General features: G+C 42.8%; 1 protein-coding gene across 1 annotated transcript in view; it reads left to right on the top strand.

Moving 5' to 3' along the window:
• Positions 1-14,716, top strand: part of ADAMTS2 (ADAM metallopeptidase with thrombospondin type 1 motif 2) — a 172,559-nt gene extending 157,843 nt beyond the window's left edge. Inside the window, 8 exon segments of the mRNA XM_014312149.2 lie at positions 4-39; positions 1,531-1,694; positions 2,829-2,988; positions 4,057-4,189; positions 6,524-6,731; positions 7,079-7,208; positions 8,221-8,310; positions 12,582-14,716. Coding sequence (XP_014167624.1) covers positions 4-39; positions 1,531-1,694; positions 2,829-2,988; positions 4,057-4,189; positions 6,524-6,731; positions 7,079-7,208; positions 8,221-8,310; positions 12,582-13,042 — 1,382 coding nt within the window. The 3' untranslated portion in view covers positions 13,043-14,716.
• Positions 14,717-14,722: the final 6 nt, after the last annotated feature.

The raw sequence follows: 14,722 nt of genomic DNA, 5'->3' as shown, positions 1-14,722 counted from the left end.
TACTTATACAGGAAGCAGATGCCACCACTCATCATCTTGGTAAGTAACAAGTAGGAAAATTTTCAGTCAGAATATTTTTTTCTGGTGTTTATTTTTGTCTCTGGAGGCTGACAATGTGTTTATACACTTGTTTACCCATTACCCACCCACACCATGTACTTTCTCTAAGTATGTTAAATTAGGAAACTTGTTTGGCAATTTGATTTCCCTGTGCTGTATTCCAGGGTGTCCCAGCCAGATCTCTGTGTTGGTATGTGCATGTGATGTGTGAAAGCTGCTGGAAGAGGCACTGGGTTACTTTATAGGGTGCAGTGCATTATCTTTGGGGGTTGGAAGTAGATGATCTTCAAAGTCCCTTTCAACCCAAACCATTCCATGGTCTTTGTGTGCATCTGTCATGCTGCTCACTCTCAGTAATTTCCCAGCTATATTGAGATCTGTTCCAGATTCTGCCCCACTGCTAACAGTACTGACACAAGGCTGCCAAATCAATCCAGCAGTTTAGGAGGTAATGGAAATCCACTTCTCCCAGGCCCTGTAATCAATGGGAAGCAGTGACTGGTAGGCTGCTATTAATTGGAAGTAGATTCACAGTGAATGGTCTGCTAATCATAGTGTGAATCACCCCAGCTTCTCCCCAGTGAATGCTTCCCTGGCTGCCCCGGCAGCCTGGCCCTGTGGATCAGGGAGCAGTCCTTGTTCAAAGTTCTGCCAAGGTGGGGTGAGTGCTGTGCACGTGGACAGCTGGCTCACTGCCTTGGCCACTGCTGAGGGAGCAGGATGCTCAGGTACCTGCCAGGCAGAGAATGGAGTTAAAATCTGGCGTTACATAACAAATAGTCCCTGCTTCTTCTAACGAGGAAGGCAAATGTTCCATCTCAGGTGAAAACCTGTCCTCATCCAAAGGTGGCTAAAGTCTCTCTAGGTGAAGGATAGAGCACTGGTGAGAGCTGAAGAGAGGAACCAGGCTCTGTGTGCAGTGGCAGGTGTCTGCAGAGCAGCAGGAGCTTAACAGGGCTGTGCTGGTGTCAGGACTGGATCTGAGCAGGAGAATTAATGCTGTTTCTAGTGTCCCTCTCTCACTGTGGGGACCCGCTGGGGGTTAGCTCAGTAGCCTTTCTCTGATGGAGCAGTAACAACCCTCTGAGCTGCCTTACAACATATGAAAGAGCTGAATAACTCTGGGACCCCCACTGGCTCTCAAATTGGCTCGGATTTGGCCAGTGGACTCAGAAGTTGTTATATGGGAGCAGGCAGCTGGACCCCTGTGGCGCAGCTGCATTGGCCTCATTTCTCTGGCAAGGCAGGCTATGAAAAAGGAAAAGAAAAGGACAACTGATGTTCCTGGAGCTGAGCAGAAAAGCATTGACAGTTCAGTGAAACACCTGAAAAAGTCTTTCCAAACCTGTGAGGGAAGAGAGGGAAAATGCACACTGGCCTTTTCAGCTTCGTCCACTGGGACACGAGCAGAACAAAACTGGAGATGAGAAAACAAACCTCTTATATTCACTTTTCTTGTGTTGTTCCCAGCTATAAAAAATCGTGAAACAGGGAAATTCATTCTAAGTGAGGACAACTATGTGCCAGACTCCAAGGTCTTTGTTGACATGGGTGTGGAGTGGGAATATCGGAATGACGACGACAGAGAGACGGTGCAGACCATGGGGCCGCTGCGGCACGGGATAGTCATCCTGGTAAGCCAAATGGAAACCACCTTCCACACAGCCATAGTGGGCTAGCATGTCCTTCAGATTTCTCTCGTGAGTTACAAGAAGACATCTGCTTCAATAATAAGACAATAGGAGGTGTATTTTAATTCCTTTCTCCCAGTTCATTGCTGTTATAATTCAGGGTTGTGTGTTGAGCAACCAGCTGTCGTGATTATTTCCTGTGGATGGCATAGCAATCAGCCACTGAGTAAAGACTGCAGCTTACTTATCCTATCTGACATGTGAGCACCAATCAACAAAAGGTCAGAGTGGTTCATATCAGCTAGATCTAATAGTTCCTTCTCCCATCCATGTTTTGAAAATGTATCCTGCAAAGGCAGATGCAGGATTCCTGTGATCCTGACTCTTTTTCAGGGCAAAACCAGTTCCACAGTTCCCAAAACCACCCAAATATATTCTTTTTTTCATTGCAAACTAGCAAGCAGTAGACTTAAATTCAGGGGTAAGTTGATTTAAAATCCCTCTGAAAAAACTGTAATGTGTTGATCTACACCAGCTGAACTTCAAAGGAGGAATAAATACTACGTTTCCAAAGGACAAATATTTTGCACTTTGCTCAAATTGAGATCTGTTTTCTTGCATTTGTCTTAGTGCAGTGTGATAAGAAAACCTCTTTCTAAATAGTTTATATTTCTGTCAAGATTAAGTAAAAAGCTTTTCAGAATTCCAGGATTATCATAAGAATATTTGTGTTTTATCAGAAATATAAGCAATTTTCTTTGCTGGTTTCACTTATTTCTGCAGTTGAATTTGCTTTGTCTTTTAGTGGAACTATCCGTTATCATTTCAGTACAAAATTTCCTTCCTTTGTGATGGGATATGGAAAAAATTTAGTATCATGATGTCAGTCCAATGCTGGCAAGGAAAATAAGTCTAAATCAACCACAGTCTTTCTTAATATGCAGTTTAGAAACTCTGTGTCATAAGGATGGAGATACTTTTTCATCAGGGAAAAATGTGTTGAGTGCAGCTAAAAGGTTGCAATCCCTCTGGGGATGTTTTTATATGTGAGCCATGATCACTACTTCACATCATCTCACAGAGCTCCTGATATCAGGCTTTCATATCTTTTTTCATTACATCTCCTTTGCTTATTAGGTGATTCCTCATGGTGGTGCCAAGATATCTTTGACTTACAAGTACATGATCCATGAAGATTCCTTGAATGTAGATAACAATAATGTTTTGGAAGAAGACTCACTGTCATATGAATGGGCTTTGAAGAAATGGTCCCAGTGTTCAAAACCTTGTGGAGGAGGTAAAAACAAAACCTCAGATCATGCAAAATTCATTCATTGCCACGAGACATCAGGGAGATCAGAGTATGAAAGGAGTTTTATTTAAGTAACAGATAAATAAATAGTGAATGGGGTTAAAATCTGATATAAATGGTTTGGGGCAGATCTAGGCTGATTCATTTGTGGTTTATGAAAATGAAAAATTGGACAAATGTACAAGATTTGGATGAGGGTCTCCAAGCTGTGAAGGTGCTGAACCTCAAGGTGCCATCAGCCCTTTTTAAATCCCCATCCAATGATGTGGCTTTTGCAATGTCAGACTCCTTTTTGGGGCCAGATGTGAATGCTGGTGCTGTTCCCCAGGCTGATGGTCAGGTTGCAGCATTGGATTGTCACTGGGAAGGTTTGCAGCTTGTTTTTGAGATGCTGGATCTGGCTGTTATTTTCATTAAATTTTATTAAAATATTGTTTTCATTTTCATGGTGAGGTCACACCTTGAGTTCTGTGTCCAGTTCTGGCCCCTCAGTTTAGGAGAAAAGGAGACTCAGGGGTGACCTTATCACTCTCTATAACTTCCTGAAGGATGGTGGTAGTCAGGTGGGGCTGGTCTCTCTCCAGGCAGCAACTGACAGAACCAGAGGACGCAGTCTCAAGCTGTGCCAAGGGAAATATAGGTTGGATATCAGGAAAAGGTTTTTAATTGAAAGAGTGATAAAGTTCTGGAATGTTCTGCCCAGGGAGGTGGTGGAGTCACCAGACCTGGGTGTGTTTAACTAAAGACTGGATGTGACACTCGGTGCTGTGGTTTAGTTGAGGTGTTGGGGCTGGGTTGGACTCAATGATCTTAAAGGTCTCTTCCAAACCAGTGATTCTGTGATTAAAGGAGTGAAAAAATATAGGGGGTGAACAATATGGGTGTTAAATTTGCGTTGCAAGTCTTTATTCAGTGCAGCTTACCCCTCCTTTGGTAGCATGTTCCTCTGCAGTTCCTGCTGTAACCCTTGACAGAATTTGTGCAGTTCCTCTGAAGCTGGAGCCCCCTGTGAGGTGTGCCAGCTCTCAGAGTCAGAGCAGTGTCTCTCCCCAGGCTACCAGTTCACCAAGTACGGCTGCCGCAGGAAGACGGACCACAAGATGGTTCATCGCAGCTACTGCGAGCTCATCCAGAAGCCCAAACCCATCCGCAGGGTGTGCAACCTCCAGGAGTGCTCCCAGCCCATGTAAGCATCCCCTGGAGCTGCAGGGGCATCTCACCCAGCCAGCACTGTCACCTCAAGGAAGGTGGCTTTAGCTTCACCTTCGTGGCCATTGCAGAGGCCCAGGACTGTGAGGATCTCATGCTCGGTTCTGCTCATGGAAATATTCTTTCTGTGATTGCTGGTTCCTGTGACTTATGAAATAAGTTGGGTTAGAAAATAAGTGCTGTCCTGATCCAGACTTTTGTGTTCAGGCCATCTTGAGGTGATAAAAAATAGACAAAAATTCAATTTATACCAGTGGATTTTACACAGTGTGGGCTAACCATGTCAGAGCAAATGTACAGAGTACTACAGAAGACAACCAATGTCAATGTCCAGTCTCTCAAATCCAAATCTTCATAAAGTTTGCAGCATATTTTTGGACATTTAAACACAGGGAAAATATTTGACCTGTTAGATTTCTCTGGCTGCCCTTGTACAGCACGAAATGCCTGTTGTACCTTCATTTATGCTCTACATAGTCAAGTGTTATAAATATTTTAATCCACATTTTTTTGACTGGCAGCAGGTTATTCCTGCCACATGTAGGACTAACATATTCTTTGTGCTACTACTGCAACAAGAAAGGAATATGTTGATCCCAGCTTTTATCTCTGGGGACCAAGTGTATGTTCCAGGAATCACAGCAAATAAATAGAACATACCACAATATTTCCTAACTTCCTTTCAAAAGAAAAAGATTTGAAAGAGAGAAAAGGCAAGAAACTGTGCCCCATAAACTCTGCATGGGTCAGGGTTGAACATTTATTTATTGGAAAACTGAAGTAATGACCTAACCATATCTCAGGTTCTCTGGAAAGGACTGTATCCTCCTTTCAGCCGCAAATATAATTGGGCCCAGGTACCACAAAGGCTCAATAGGATCCTAAATTGTCCTTGGATCCCTAAAGTTTCAGTTAGCTCTGTTTCCACAGAATGTCATCCAAGCGTTTTGCTCTTGTACATAGGAGAGGCAATTATTAAGGAGATTTACAAAGCTCTGGGACACCCCCTACACTAATATGCTGCTTCTTCACTTCTGGGAAAAACTTTTTGTCTCAGAAGTCACCTCAGGATTCCTGGCTTCACAGCTCTTGCATTTCTTCACAGGCGTGTAATTTCTGTAGGTAACAAAGACAAAGTTGGGAGAAATTGTTACTTTCTGATTAACTGGAATGTGTAGTGCAGTGCCTTGTACTATTTTTTGACCATTTTCAAACCCAGGATTTTATGAGTACTTTTAGGACAATTCCTTCAAGCTCAGGGTGTTTCTCCAGACTATGTCTATTTTTTGGTTGAGTTTATCCCAAGAATATTGTTTACATGGAACAATATTTCCATCTTGCAGATGTCTGCACTCTGTAAATATTTATAGACTGCTGTATGTCTTCACTTAATTATAACCAAGCTTTCAGTAGTCTAGGTAAACTTCCTTTGGTGCTATCTGTCCCTGTTGTTCTTCTCTAAGTCCTATGAAATTTGTAGCTGTAATTAATGAGTCGGTTTGGGTGATCAGTGAGTTTCAACTACACCACATTACAAATGTAGATTTCATTTTTCAGTGGCCAAAATGATTTAGAAATTGTGAACTCGACCTTTCAGGTTTTCAGTGGAGTGTTGCCTTCCCCCGAACCAAGCATTTATGATGATGAGGACGCTGATCTGCCCAAGCTCAGCACTCACAGCACTGGGTTTGCCAGTGCTTCAGTAGATTGAGTCCAACGTGGCCAGGGATATGGTCCATGGAGTGCCCAGATGTGGGCCAGGCAGGAGCTGCGTTTTTAGCCCAGATGTTTTGGCTTCACTCATTTGGGAGCCAGCTGGTTCATGCTGCATTATGAGACAAGGCACATCTCATGCACCCAGACCTGGGAAGCTCAGCAGCACCCTTGGGTGGCTGCTTTTGACATAAAAGTGACCATATTTTTATGTGCAGTCTTGGAAAGGGCAGCAAATACAGCAAAGTAATAGTAATGCTTACCTTTGCTTAAAATCAAAGCAAATACAGCAAAGTAATAATAATGCTTGTCCTGGAGATAATGAGAAAGAGTAATATTGAAGATCTGGGTCTTATTAATGACATTTCAGGGGCAGTCAAATAACCCTCACCATAACTGCTTCTGGTTTTTTTTCATATCTTCTCATTTTCTGCGTATTAGAACTAATATTAACATCATGTTAACTGCTTATGTTTTTTCATATTGTCTCATTTTCTCCATATTAGAACTAGTATTAACATCACATTAAACCTGTGTTTAAGAGTTACAGATCAACAGTTTGAATTTTACTCTGCTCACTCTCTCTTCACCAACCCAGCTGGGTTACAGGGGAATGGGAGCCTTGCAGCAAATCCTGTGGGAAGACAGGGTACCAGGTGCGGTCTGTGCGCTGCATCCAGCCCCTGCACGACAACACCAACCGCTCTGTGCACACCAAGTACTGCAACAACGACCGCCCCGAGGGCAGGAGGCCCTGCAACAGGGAGCTATGCCCAGCACAGTGGAGAATAGGACCCTGGTCACAGGTCAGTCTCTTCCTGGAGGTCTCAAACGACTAATTTCTGTCTGGTGGAATGAGCATGACAAGGAATGCCATCCCTGTATTTGTGAATAGATGGCTCTGTGAATAGATGGCTCGCATGTGCAGTTGTTTGTTTATTGCTCAGACCACAGCTCATTCTTGGAGTGTTTCACAATTACTGGGGTACCACAAGAAGCAGTGAGTGGCTCTCCCTCGTGCTTCGTTACTGCAGTGGTTCAAATAATGCACCCCATCAGCTTGAATCAAAGGGCAGTTTAAAATGGCAAAGCTAAATTCTGATGTGTTGTTTGCAGAGGGTGGCTGGGGTGTAACTGCTGCCTGTCCTTTCAGTGCTCTGTCAGCTGTGGCAATGGCACCCAGGATCGCCCAGTCCTGTGCCGGACCAGGGACAATGTCATTGGCCTGTGCAAGGACAGCAAACCAGAGAGCGTCAGGATCTGCAGACTACCTCCCTGTCCCAGTAAGGGCTTCTCCTCTATAGCTTCTCTTACTTGTTGAAAAAAAAATTATTTAATTATTTGCAACGCCTTCATTTAATTGATACTTGTGTGCTATGCCTGTCGGGGTGAGGAAACTTCTCCATAGTCCCTGTTTTGAGTAGAATTCTAAATGTGAAGCTGCTGTGTGGCTGATGGGCTTCTTGGGCACTCTTCCACTGGGGAGCACAGCTTGGCCCAGGACAGCCTGAGAGCCTGGGGCAGACCTCAGCACAGCGCTGATGGCCAGATGCGGCCAGCAGCCAACAGCTGCCCTGGGAGAGGAACAGTGCCTGAGTCCAGCCCTGCACCCCTGAGAGCTGTGGGGCTTGGCCAGGGGCTGCTGGGCTGTGGCTAACCAAGGATGCCTCTTTGCTTTCCCCACCTCCACCAACAGTTCCAGACTTCTTTTTCATTCTGTCAAACATAAGTTATCTGTAGGGGTTATCTAACTCAGTTTTTAGAAACTGTAATTAATTTGTTCCTCCTTAATCCAGGGCAACAAGGCCTTTATCCTTGTTAGCTTTTCAGCTGTTTGCAAATTATATTTGTGAGATCATTTCACATATTCCTATTATTAAGTCATTCATATTCTTTTTTTTTCCTCGTGTATTTCTCAGGGTAGCTTTTGATTTCTAATTAATTAGAAGCAAGCTGTCAATTACAGTCTCCAATACAAAGATTTTAATGAGGCACTGTAACTAAACTAGACTGCATGTCTCTGGGGATGTGTGACACTGCCATGAGAAGTGCTGATGGAGAACTGGCCCTTGGGCTGTCTTCAGTGTTGGCTGTGAAGTGCTGGGCATGAGCTGTAGCAACCTCCCCAAACAGCTCCTTTTGCCCAAAATCAGACAGCTTGGTTGTAATCCTTCCCTGGGCTCCTTCACAACTGGAGCCCACTCACTCTCTGAGCTTGTCCCCTTCTGACAGGACAACAATTTAATGCTGCCTAACATATGTTGTGTTGCATCTTTTTTTTTTCCTCTGTTCAAGGAAACGTTTCTGATCCTTCAAAGAAAACCTACATGATACAATGGCTGTCAAGACCTGATCCAGACTACCCCATCCAGAAAATATCTTCAAGTAAAAGACCCATTTATAACTCTGCCTTTGCCCTTAAATGCATGCCACATCGAATGTGGACTTTGCCTTTTGCTCTCTTCTTCTCTCTATGCGGAAAGTTCCCTTGACTTTGCCAAGTTTAAATCTTGGGCTGAATCTGTTTTTTCACACCAGGCACTCGGTGCTCGGTGTCTTTCTTCTCTGGAGCTTGCGTAGCACTGGTGGTGGAGGTCTTGAAGTGTTGGATGTGTGAAGTTGGATCTCCACAGTATGTTGCAGTCCTCTGAAAGGGAGCTGGGATCGGTTTGCTTGTTGCTTGGTGGTGGTGAAAAAAGGCTCTTACTGGTTCCTGATGTTCAGTTTGATAGCAAAACTGAGAACTTATTGTGAATGTGATCACATCACAATAATGACACCTTGTAGTGCTAAAGTTCTCCTTTAAAACCCGAAATCTCGTAACTCTCTGGTTTCAGTTCGCTGACAGGGTAGTCTGATGAGTGGAAGAATTTTTTCATTCCATTTTCCTTTGTGGTGCTGTTGCTTTCCTCACCCTTGCTGCTCATTTTTTATTCCTGACCCTCACCTTTTCGTTTGTGACCCATGGAGGGCTCCCTGGGAAGCAGAAGCCGAGTTTCTGTCAGTACTTTCCCTGCTGCTCTGATGCCATTGCTCTGGCCAGACTCTGGTGGTCGTTTGGAGGGTTTTTCCTCGAGAAAAGCTGCGTTCATTTTTTCCATCGCACAATTTTTGCCAGTTTTGCTCATTTTCACTTTAGAAACAAACCCAAAGCAGAGCAGGCATGGTCCAAGGTGAAGGTGGCGTGGTGGTGTTTTCCTTGACATGGCGGAGGCAATATGATGTTTTCATTGACTACGATGTCTCCAGCTGCTCAGCATGGAGCTGTTTATACTCATTACATCTCTGGTCTTTTTTCACCATGTGCATGTCTGACTTGACTGGTATGGTTGTGTGTGTGTGTGTGTGTGCGTGTGTGCTCTTAGATGTGTCAACTGGCAAACATAACAGTGTGAACTACTACAGAATTACCTCAATTTTTATTGCTTTTTTTGCTTAGGAGATGAATTTTAGAAAAATGCCTTAATGTTGAAATGTAAATGGCATTAATTTACCAGATCCAGCTTTAAATATGAACAGTACACTGGTACCTTGAGTTAATCTTCACATGGAGTGTTTTTACTTGAACGATAACTATTGGAAGGCAGTAAATTAAATTGGAGGTTGATTTGCACAGTGCATATCCATATCTTCATGGAGACAGGATTGTGGCCTGACTTACTGAAATATAACTGGCATTCGTGCTTCACCTTCCGTGTTTGTGTTGAAGATTTGGAATTCACAAGTCATAAACTTCTTTGTGACAGTCAGTACCAATAGTAGAAATGTAAAACTGCAGTCTTGGAGCAAATTACTACCTTATTGCTTTGATAATATTTTTTGGAAAAGTGGCATTTTTGAATCTTTGGGTCGTCAACAGTGTAGCACTTCAAACTTGTCATTATCATGTGATCACATATTTAAATTTTGCTGTTAATATTTCCTGAAACATGTTAACAATTTACATGACAAGGTGAAAAAGCAAAGACACGTATCTGGCACTGAATACTGTTATGTAAAATAATCGGTGTTTAACTGTATAAATATATTCATGACTGTTACCTTTAAATAGACAATGTTTAGTGATGTTTCAAGAGATGGGTGGCTATAGAGAATGGTGCAATAAGGTATCTGGGCATTGTGCACTATGTCTATATGCACTTTGGTTTATCAGGGATATTTTATTAGTGTTTTGTATGTATTTAACATAATATTAAAGATGTGCCAATTCAGTTTGCTTTTCAATATTTTTTTATGAGACTAATGTGTACCAAAGTGACTGTGAAACTGATTTATTTTTTTCTTACCAATGTTTTGAATATATACTTTCAGTCTGTCATGCATACTGCAAGTAAAAATAAATAAAAGTTCAGCAAATCTGGATATTTTTTGTTTGGATAGAGAATCAAAATTTCATTCTGGCATTGAGAAGTTGCAGAGTTTATTTATAAAACTTATCAGATGTCACAAAACTTATTACATAATGCAGTTTTATTTCCATGTATTGTTAAGCTTGACATTGCATGTTTCTGTTAGGAAAAAAGGCATTTTTCTAAAGGTGCTGTTACTGATTCTTACAAAGCCAAGAACAGACCTGCCTTGTTAAAATCACATTTAAATGTTATATCTGTTGGCTTTTATTATGGAAGCCATTTGGAGGAATATGCATAAGGGTCATGCATCACAAGGCGAAATGTTCAAAGAGGACTCTTATGGGGTATGCAAAAATATATAAAAATTGTATAGGCACATTCAGGCCTTTGTATGGAGCTGTGCATGCAGGTATGAACAGTTCCAGCTCTTAAAGGCTGGTTTGAAAATCTCTCCAAAGCCAAGGTACTATTCTTATGTTCCTAAAGAAGGAGTCATTCCTAATCTCCAGCAGTATTTCAGTTTAGTATTTGAAAAGCATGAAAAATACCTGGCCCATTCTAAAGTAGAACTAGAATTTTGCTTTTCTGCAACAAAAGCAACAATCAGAGCATAGATACAACGTACAGGAGGTGTTTTCACCTGCCTCAGCCAGCACTAGCATTTGAAAGCAGCAGCACCAGCTATTAGTTTATTTTAGACTGATATGTTTGCCAATGAAACACCCACGATGCCCTGGTTTTGTTAACTGAGGATGAGTGAAGAGGTAGCACCTACGCTTTCCAAATGCCCTTTTATGGCTGAACCTGCTCTGCTTCTCTCCTTTGCTGTGAGGGTGCTGACACAAGGCAGTGCTGTAGCAGGAGGGTGAAATGTGACTCCAGGCTGAGAGCACTGTCTCCCATCGGGTGCACTCTAAATAAAAGCAAGTAATTGGAGTTACTCACCCTTTACTGTAAGAGTAGGTGGAAATGTAGTAAGAGCAGGGGGAGAGAGACAAGTGATTTCATCTCTGTCTCAGCACTCTGGTCACAGAGAAGATGTTTTATTAGTGATGATGCCAGGTGTTGGTCAGTTTGCTTTGCTCTCCTCTCCTACAAATCCTCTGACTCTTCTCTTAGCATGGGCTGCCTGTTGGGATTTTTCCTTCACTGCAGTGCCTGGCTCCATTAGTTCATCCTGGAGGCACAGGATGGAGCTGAGGGTGGTTTGTATGGGACAGAGGACAGGCAGCTTTCTCTCCAAGGAGCCTACTAGACCCTCACCACCCATTCCCCACCAATTCATACAGTCCTCTGCCTCCCCTGAGCAGAAATCACAAGGGCTTGGGAATCTCTGAGTAGGCTTCTGTTTATGTTTCTCAGTCAGGAACACTTTGACCACCTCACCTTTAATGCCTCAGCCTACAATTTGCCACCTGCATTTCAGCAAGATCAGGATCTGCCATAGCACCATACAGTGGAAATTGTTGTAACAGCTGTTGACAGCTTAAAGCTTATAGATTATCATTCTTTCTCTTTTATTACAGTCATTGACACAAAAATCAGGGCTTTTACTTAATCTCCCAGTCGTTAATGGACTGGCTTGGCTCCATTGGACTGGAGTTTGTTGTTCCAAAGATATCAGATCCCTTCTAGGAAGGAGTAGAAAAGTGTCATGGCACCACTTTTCTCTCAAACTAGAGACATGCTGAGAAAACACTACTATTTTCAGCGTAGGGGTACCTGGCAACAATATCACTCTGATTAGTGGAGATGGATTAATTCTGAGAATTATACACATCAAAATAGGACTTGACTTTCCTGAGACAGTCTGGATAAATATATGTTACCCCTGACTGGGGTTAGTCACTGTTTGGTTGCAGAAAAGCTTTAAAAGGAGCAAATAGGGAAAAAATAGATTTCTTAATATAAAACTTCATGACTTTGTGGGAGTTCAGTGTAGTTTTAGAAACAGCACAGCACAATCCGTGTGTTTTAAGTATAAACCAAGACAGTAACACAATTCATTGTGGCTTCACGGTCTTAAGGGTAGAGCTTCCAGGCTGTGAAGGCAAAAATTCAAGTGTGATGGTCTAGACCTTGGATGGAGCTGGTACATACAGTTCAGATCAGTTTTTGCAACTCTTGGAATTGACTTTTAGGTTGAATATAAGCCTGCTTCTGCTTGTAGAAGGCTCATTTGCCAGTTTCCCAACCCACTTTAAATATCAAACACTCCGCCCACTGCCAAAGCTTCAGCTGTGTTTCTTTTTCTGATTAATGTGGAGATGCTCTTTATTTATCTGTTCCCTTTTTCTCTTTCAGAAGATCATTGTCAAGGAGACAAGTCAATGTTTTGTCGCATGGAAGTTCTCTCCCGTTACTGCTCCATTCCTGGGTACCACAAGCTGTGTTGCAAGTCCTGCAACATGTACAGCAACCTAACAGAGGATGGCAATGTAACCAGTGCCAATGTAAATAAGAATAATGTCATTGAGGAGGAGCTCCTGACAACCCTCAGCCCTCCCGTGGGAGTGTCCACCACACAGTCTGCCACCAGCCCTCCTCTGCTTTCCAAAACACGTGCACCCCCTTCCAATGCCACTGAGGAGCACCCAGAAATCAATGCAGTGGATGTTCCCTACAAAGTTGATGGGTTGGATAACGAAGTACCACAGCACAACATCATTACACGGAGAAGGCCTTATGAAAGGACAAGGAATCAAAGAATTCAGGAGCTGATTGATGAGAAAATGAAAAGAGAGACTCTTAGGAAAATAAACTAAAATGGAAATATGGCACAAGCAACATTTTTCTCTTATAGAGATGTTACCAACATCATAGTATTGGCCGTCGTAGAGACTAAGAATGGGGAAAATCAAAGTGGTGCTATGGCAGAGATACCAAATTCTCAAGCCTACTATAAATGGAAATGACAGATTGTTTCATAAGTGCTAATCTGAACACTTTGATGGCTAGGTTAGGCGTACAGGGTACAGCAGAGTGTTAGTGCAATATCCCTACAGTGTCCCACTGAATCCAAACAAACCATATTACTTAGGTCAGGTTAGCAGGTTTCTCAGTTACAGGCTCCTTAAAGTCTTTGATGCCTATGTAAAACTGCTTGGGAATAGTAACGGGAGTCACACTTAGTATGGCAGAAAGCAGTCCCAAGATAATAAATCCCTTTAACTCTGACAAGCAGGGGGTCAGCACTCCTGTGATGCTTCTGTGCCTTGCACAAACCCTGGCACTAACACAGCCAGCTTCGGGAAGCCTCTTAGGACATGCCAGGCTTGGTTTGGCTGACCCTGGCAGAGCTCAGCATGTGGTCATGTAGCTTCCTGAACCAGGGCTGTGTAAGAAAATACAGAGAAAACTCTGTAGCCATATATTTATGTATAAATTAAAAACTGACAAACAGTAGTTTACATACTTCCATAAACAATTTCAAAGGATTCTCCTAAACTTTTGGACACATGCAAGACATTTAGTAGGATAGATCTGGCCAACTTGGACTGACAACATCCTAGTCTTTCTGTTTACAATTATCCATATTTTTTATAATCTTTAGGTTCCTGTAAGGCAACAGCCTCAGTGATCCTTATTGGTTGGTGCTTTTTTTATGGATCTGATTTTTTTTCTACCCACATTCTGTTTAACTTAAAGATGACTGGATTCTTGTTGTCTTTTCTTTGGTGCTTTGTTAAGACAAACTTTTTTTCCCCCCACATAGGATGCAGTTATTTTTGAGGAATTAATATTGTATTATCTTCCTTTCCTTAGGACAGCTTTATTGGTGCAGAAGTGAACTGCTGTTTGCTGTGCCCTTACATGAATACACACACACATACACACATTGTGTATTCACAGCACCAGGTCTGCTAGAAAACTTTAAGATGTGTAACCTGACAACCCTTTGAGTACTTTTTTCCCCCTCAGGGTCATCATGGTTTTCGTAGGTCATTTTGAATTCCTGGTTGGAGAACAGAAGATGAACTCAGCTTGGCTCTAACACTGCCGAGACAGGGAGCATGGACTGGTTCCTGCTGTGGGTGGCATCTGAGCAGATTTTTTCCTGGCTTGGATTCTTCCATTTGTTTCTTTGCTGGTAAATCTCCTGCAGAGTCCGGGGCTTCCCTGAAATCCTCTCTTTACCACTAGATAGGTTTGGTGGCTCCAAGTTCATATTTTCCAGTCTGAGAGGAAGATCTCACCCTCCAGCCTGAGCTGGTCCTGGTTTGAAGCAGCACCAGCAATAAGCCCATATATAGAGTCACAAAATTATTGGGAATGTGCTGCATTCCCAGCAATGTGTGAGCTCTTCTCTGGCCCAGCTGCTGGCAAAGAGCTTCAAAGGTATTGCAAGGTGAAGCATGTGTAATTCTCTGTGATCTACCTTCTGCCCTTGACCACCATGACTGAATGAACTGACCAGTCTCCTCTTCCAAACAAGCCATTCCTGC

This window comes from Geospiza fortis, unplaced genomic scaffold (genome assembly GCF_000277835.1).
Source record: "Geospiza fortis unplaced genomic scaffold, GeoFor_1.0 scaffold55, whole genome shotgun sequence".
Lineage (NCBI taxonomy): Eukaryota > Metazoa > Chordata > Aves > Passeriformes > Thraupidae > Geospiza > Geospiza fortis.
The sequence above is the reverse complement of the archived record's forward strand: the minus strand, read 5'-3'. Positions and strand labels throughout refer to the sequence as shown.